Raw genomic sequence first — 6,162 nt, 5'->3', positions numbered from 1 at the left:
TTCCCTGACCGGGAATCGAACCCGGGCCGCGGCGGTGAGAGCGCCGAATCCTAACCACTAGACCACCAGGGAAACCGCTTCTTTATCGAAAAGTGACGTTATTGGTCGTGTGGCGACTTTTTTGGACCTAATCCGATTGGACAGTAACTAGATGAAAGTAAAACTTCACATTTGCGAGGGAAGACGGGAACACATAGCGACCACTGAATTATTTCATCAACTTGGCGAGCGAATGAGCTTTTAGTCGTACCGGTAAGTAATTTTGCTATGCTATCAACTCGTCATTTAGTGTCAAGATATCATGATGACCACTTTGGCAAAACATGCTCACTGCGAGTTAAATCTAAAGTAGCGAACGGTAGCTAGCTAGCGAGCGAGGCTGCTACCAAAGACAGTAGAGTATCAAGCTAAAACTGCTTCTCCAATAGAAATCCCCGATCTCACTTGTAGGCTCGCTAAACTTCGTCTCGCGCCGAACTGCGCATGTGCATGCTGTCAACTCAAAGACACACTGAGGAACATGAAAGCGTGTCAGTTTGTCACTTTCACGAGGTTGGAGTAATGATATGTTCCACTACTTAAGATATTGGCTCGAATCTAGGTTGTGCCTTTAGAGTTCGAGAAAAGTAATAACTAAGGAAGAACGTTTCACTTCTGCCATTGACTTCTCAAACCCCTAAACCCTGGCCTGGTCTGTTTTTTCTGTTTCGCAATCGTTCCCGGAAGTCTCGCGATGTTGCGCCTCTGGGTTTAGAAACTCTGTCCTGCTACAGATGCTCGCACGACGCATTATAGAAGATATAGACTTTAATAAGAAACAAATATTTCTTTAAATATAGCCTACACAATTAAATATAGCCTACACAATAGCTTTCAACATGCCAGTATTTGTGTAAACGTTCTAAGGTAATGCTTGTATAAATAATAAAATATTAAAGTAGGCCTACATAAAATTATCCACGTATTGTTTACCAAAGTGGTTGCAATTCTTTGAACAGTTGTACTGCACTAGAGTGCAACTTTTTCTTTGATATTCCAAAAACCTAGCATGCCTTTGCAGGGGGATTCTGAAAAGAGAAATCGGTGATTGAGCTGCCAGGCCACAATAATATCCTGCAGCTAGGAGAATGGTAATTCAATCATCCACAAATAGGTTAGCATAACTTGCATCAGTCATTGCATTATGTACTTAACCCATTCTTGAAATATTGAAAAACATCTTAGGAACATGGCTGGTTTTGTTAATTCAGTTATGAGGATGACTCAGGTCACATCAGCATCGTTTGGCTTGGCCATTGACATGCATCTGTGGCATTATATGTTTTATATAATGAACACACTCTCCCTTTTCTCTTTCGGTCTCTAAGGTCCATCATGCAGATGCTGAGAGAGAAGAAGACTTTGTTAACAGAGATCCTGTCTGCGGACTCCAGCTACATCCTTCAGCATGTGCAGCAGGAGGAAATAGTGACTAATCGTGACTACAACAACCTAAACATCCCCAATCAGTCCGATGAGAAGACTGTCATCAACCTGCTGGATAAAGTGATGAATAAAGGAGACACAAAAAGCTATGAACTCGTGAACCTGCTGCAGAAACCACATATTATAAAAAACTACCCTAGACTGGAGGAAATATTCAACAACCACACAGAACCCAGTGACCACACCTTCAACCCAGCCCCAACAATCCCAATTCCCTGTACAGGTACCACACACACTGACTACTAGTACTACCAGCTTTGCACCACGACTCTGTCATTGTTTACTGACACAACCACCAGACAATACATATAACACAACTGACAATCAAACATCAGTGCTACTGTTCTACTGTATTAGATAGCTGTTATCAGGTATCTAACTGTTTTTTCTGTGTTTTGTAGATAATTCTGACCTGGAAACAGTGGTCACAGGTGGCAATGAGGTGATAACCCCTCTATCTACATTTAAAGTGTTTATTAACTACATATATTAAACCTCATATAGTTCAGAGAAAATACACAAGTCAACAATATACAATGATACACAGACACAAAACTTAACCTGTCTTCTCATTGCAACACAACTCTCCTTCAACTTTCCTATTTATTTCTTTATTTTCCTATTTATTTCCTTATTTATTTTTTACACTGTCAGTTTGATGTGAAATATCTTTGTGTGTAAATGACCCCTGGTTTCCTCTGTTTCCAGGTCAGTCTGTATGAGATGACTAGTGTACCCCGTGGTCTCTGTTTGATCATCAACAACGAGATATTTGAAAAACTGAGTGAAAGAACAGGATCAAACAAGGATGCTGGTATGTCAACGTTTTATCCTCAAAAACATCTCAAGTCTCATTTCTCTATTACAGCATCTGACCAGCTTGCTCTTTTGCTGCATCGGTTGATTATCATGATGTGACATGATAGAATGAAAATAGAGAGAAGTGAGAGGTCTGGTTGTTAAGTGTCTTGTCTTCTCCTACAGTGGATCTGGCCAACATATTCAGCCGGATGAAGTTCAGGGTGGTGATGTGCAAGGACAAGACTGCAGTGGAGATTCCCAGAGTGCTGAAGGTCTTCTCTGAGCTGAAGCAGTTATCTGACCTCCAACAGTACAATGCGAAGGAGTGGGTCGGTGGTCAGTTCACTGATCTAAAGGATCTTCCTAAGCATGGCGATGCCTTCGTCTGCTGCATTCTGAGTCACGGAAAAAAGGAGGGCGTCTGTGGTACAGATGGAACAGTCGTCCCCACCATTGATATCCTCTCACCTTTCAACGGCACAAACTGTAGCATCCTTGTTGAAAAGCCCAAGCTGTTCTTCATCCAAGCCTGTCGAGGGAAGGACGTTCAGAAGGGCGTGCCGGTAAACAAGAAGCCTAAAGTTGAAGGGATGGACATGGAACTGGACACAGACGACGGACAAGTCCAAGACTACACCCTTCCACTATACTCTGACTACCTGGTTTTCATGGCCAACGTAGATCAGTATATCTCCATCAGGAGCCCAACCTCTGGGTCCTGGTTCATCCAGTCTCTGTGTGGCCAGCTTGAGAAAAGCTGCACCAGGTAACATCAGCTTGGAATTCACTGCACATCATGTTCATGTCCTCAATTTGTTTGTGTTCTCTGTTGAATGGTTGTGTTGACTTGTGTGTTCATCTCAATTTATGGTGTGTCTCCTGTCTCTGCAGAGGGAAAAACATCTATGAGATCCTTACAGGGGTCAAAGCTGCGGTGAGCAAGAAAGAAGGTGACCTTCGTATTAAAGATGCTTACGGTGGTTATGGCTACGAGGTGGTCAAGCAATCACCAGATTCTAGAGACACCCTGACCAAGATGCTCATCTTTCCTGCTGAGACCACGCATTCTTCCTGATGATCTCTTGGATGTTACCATGGTACCCTTCATCATCAACCGTCCATATGCTCTTTCAAGTTCAGTTTTGATATGAAAGGTTGAATAGGCCATAATCATGACACTACCAAGATCCTATGGTGGCATTCTTATTTTTTTTTACCTTTACATGGTACATACTTTTACATTATACATTTATTACTTTTACATTAATTGCTGTTCAATTTTACAGGACTTGGACAAAAATACATTTTATATTAATGATACAGAATTTCACCAGCTTATATACCAAAAGTCCTGTGGCACTGCTGCAGCTCAACCAAGTGAGCCAGGTGACATTGACTTTTTAACCAAACTATTAGTTTGATATGTGAAGATACTCAGAATCAGCATTCTATGTAAAGTTTCACAGCAAGAACAACTGGTTATTGATATCTTGGCACACTGTTTCAGCTTTACTTTAAATATGTTTTTAATGTGATTTCATCTACTTTATTTAGAATTTTTTATACAATCATGTTTTCTTACATGCCTTTCCTGCCATCTTAAAATATGTTGTACTTCAAAATAAATATTTGATCAACAGTTGGATTGCAGAAGTGTTTTTACCTCACGCTCCTCAGAATTACAGTGACATCCTGTTTAATATAAAACGTGAAACATGGCTAATAGAAACAGACCCATTTTACAGACGAGATCTCCAGAACCAGCGGTGGTAAAATACACATTTATAATAGCGCTGTTGCACAGACAAAGTAAACATTCCTCAATTGCTACCATTTAATGGAAAAATACATTAATCTCATGAGCTTGAAACATCTTTTAGGAAAACAGACATTCCAACCAAGGTTACAACACACTCTAATGGGAGATGGGCCAAGGTACACAGAGCTGTGGTAGGGTCTCTGAGAGTGACAGCATACTTACATTAAATAAGCAGGCGAGAATTCACTGTTAAATCATAACAGCCTATCCGAAGTTTCTCAGTCCGGATATGGAAGATGTTTCAGAGGTAGGGAAGGAAGAGTTTCTTGGTGAGGATGTGCTTGGGCTCGTTTGGAGCCTCCTGTCATCTGCTGACCTCAAGATTCACACACATCAGCTTCTGACAGAACAGACTGGACGAGCTACAGAGGACACAGGAGGAATGTCAATATGTACATTACCTGTATGCTGCCGGACAGTGTGGGACAGCTGTGTGTCACACTGCTCCAGTGTCCTCTGTAACTCGTCCAGTCTGTCCTCTATCAGAAGCCCCTGCCTCCTCATCTCACACAGCACCTCCAGGGCCGACGGGAGAGAGAGATCATGTATGTGTGTGTGTGATATACTTCTTACAGTGAAAAGATCCAGTCGTCCTCTGAGGAGTTTGTCGCTCAGCAGAAACTTAATCTTAGTGACATTCTCGAGTTACATCTTCTGAGATCCTATACAGCATCATCTCTCTCACTCTCGCAATTGAATTGAGTTGAATTGAGAGAGAGAGTGAAAGAAAAAAAGAAAGAAAGATGTAAAGCAACCAGGGAATTACCAGAATTACCATCTATTCAGTGTTGCCTCTCTATGTGGTCCATTGTTGTGACAATGCAGTTACACACATACACACACAGCTCTGCTCACCTGTGAGAGAGCGAGGCTTGCATCAGTCTGTGGTCCATTCACTCCGGCTGCCGTCTCCAGGGGGCGGATCAGGTCTAATCGACCAATGATATCAGCTGGTACAGGAAGTAGTGGTCCTCCAGTAGGCTATATCGTAAAAATTCATTAAAACAAAATGTGTTTTTTGGTGTTCATTTAAGGTTAGGGTTAGGTATAATGTTAGCAGTGTGGTTAAGGTTAGGGTTAGGTTTTAAGAAGATAAAGTTTATGACTTTGTGGCTGTGTTAACTAGTGGAGACCGCCTTTCTCCTGCAGCCTCAGAAACAAGACACACCCATCCTGCACCTGAAGCCAGACCATTAAGGATTAGACGGGCTACTTCAGATTCTCTAACCTTTTCCATGGTGAGTGCACTTGCTCATTCCCCCTCACTAATATAAAAGGAATGGACTGATATGCAAATATGTCCCCCTTTGTGCTTTACATCTCCAGCAGAATAATACCATTTCTGAGTGCATGATATTCCGTTTCCCTGGCATATAGTACATTCTATGGATGCTATTCAGTGGTGGGAAAAGTACCCAATTGTCATACTTGAGTAAAAGTACAGATAACTTAATAGAAAATGAATCAAGTAAAAGTGAAAGTCAACCAGTAAAGTACTGCTTGAGTAAAAGTCTAAATGTATTTGGTTTTAAATAAAATTAAGTATCAAAAGTAAAAGTGTAAATATTTTAATATTCCTTATATTAAGCAAACCAGCCGGCACAATTATCTTCTTTTTTTATTGACGGATAGCCAGGGGCACACTCCAACACAGACATCATTTACAAACAAAGCATTTGTGTTGAATAATTCCGCCTGATCAGATGCAATAGGGAAGACCAGGAATGTTCTCTTGATAAGTCTGTGAATTTAACCAATTTCCTGTCCTGCTAAGCATTTAAAATGTAATGAGTACTTTTGGATGTCAGAATAAACTAACATAACAAAATGTGGAAAAAGTCAAGGGATCTGAATACTTTCCGAATGTACTGTATCTGTATCCATTTATCATCAATAGCGTCTCCCAGGTCTTCCTCACATTTTTTAAACATGTTTTGTGTCATCGGGAAAAGCCTCTATTTACCCTTGATAAAGTTTGGAAATAAACTAGAGGTTGTCAGACTGCCTTAGAATAGTTTACATATTTGAAGTTTCTTGTTTGTCCAGTGTTGCCGTCA

General features: G+C 41.0%; 1 protein-coding gene and 1 non-coding gene across 6 annotated transcripts; one reads left to right on the top strand and one right to left on the bottom strand.

Moving 5' to 3' along the window:
* Positions 1-72, bottom strand: trnae-cuc (transfer RNA glutamic acid (anticodon CUC)). The gene has a single exon. It is a non-coding gene; the product is annotated as a tRNA-Glu (tRNA).
* A 12-nt stretch (positions 73-84) lies between these two features.
* On the top strand, positions 85-3,919 carry LOC118401858 (caspase-8-like). 5 transcript variants are annotated; one of them, XM_035799486.2, is made up of 7 exons: positions 85-252; positions 1,061-1,153; positions 1,368-1,708; positions 1,887-1,927; positions 2,194-2,299; positions 2,470-3,052; positions 3,178-3,919. In XM_035799486.2, the coding sequence occupies exons 2-7, from the start codon at positions 1,128-1,130 to the stop codon at positions 3,359-3,361; spliced, it is 1,281 nt and encodes a 426-aa protein (XP_035655379.1). In that variant the 5' UTR covers positions 85-252; positions 1,061-1,127; the 3' UTR covers positions 3,362-3,919. The 5 variants fall into 5 exon arrangements, with proteins under 5 accessions (XP_035655379.1, XP_035655382.1, XP_035655381.1 ...); XM_035799489.2 differs by having other exon boundaries at positions 86-252; positions 1,061-1,130; XM_035799490.2 differs by lacking the exon at positions 85-252 and adding an exon at positions 765-906 and having other exon boundaries at positions 1,061-1,130.
* Positions 3,920-6,162: the final 2,243 nt, after the last annotated feature.

This window comes from Oncorhynchus keta, chromosome 23, assembly GCF_023373465.1.
Source record: "Oncorhynchus keta strain PuntledgeMale-10-30-2019 chromosome 23, Oket_V2, whole genome shotgun sequence".
Taxonomy (NCBI): Eukaryota; Metazoa; Chordata; class Actinopteri; order Salmoniformes; family Salmonidae; genus Oncorhynchus; species Oncorhynchus keta.
The sequence above is the reverse complement of the archived record's forward strand: the minus strand, read 5'-3'. Positions and strand labels throughout refer to the sequence as shown.

Excerpts from the sequence above, each read along its gene's own strand:
- LOC118401858 (XM_035799486.2), top strand. The coding sequence starts at position 1,128 with ATGGTAATTCAATCATCCACAAATAG. Across the intron at positions 1,154-1,367 it reads ATTCAATCATCCACAAATAG|GTCCATCATGCAGATGCTGA; the intron begins GTTAGCATAACT and ends TCGGTCTCTAAG. Across the intron at positions 1,709-1,886 it reads AATCCCAATTCCCTGTACAG|ATAATTCTGACCTGGAAACA; the intron begins GTACCACACACA and ends TGTGTTTTGTAG.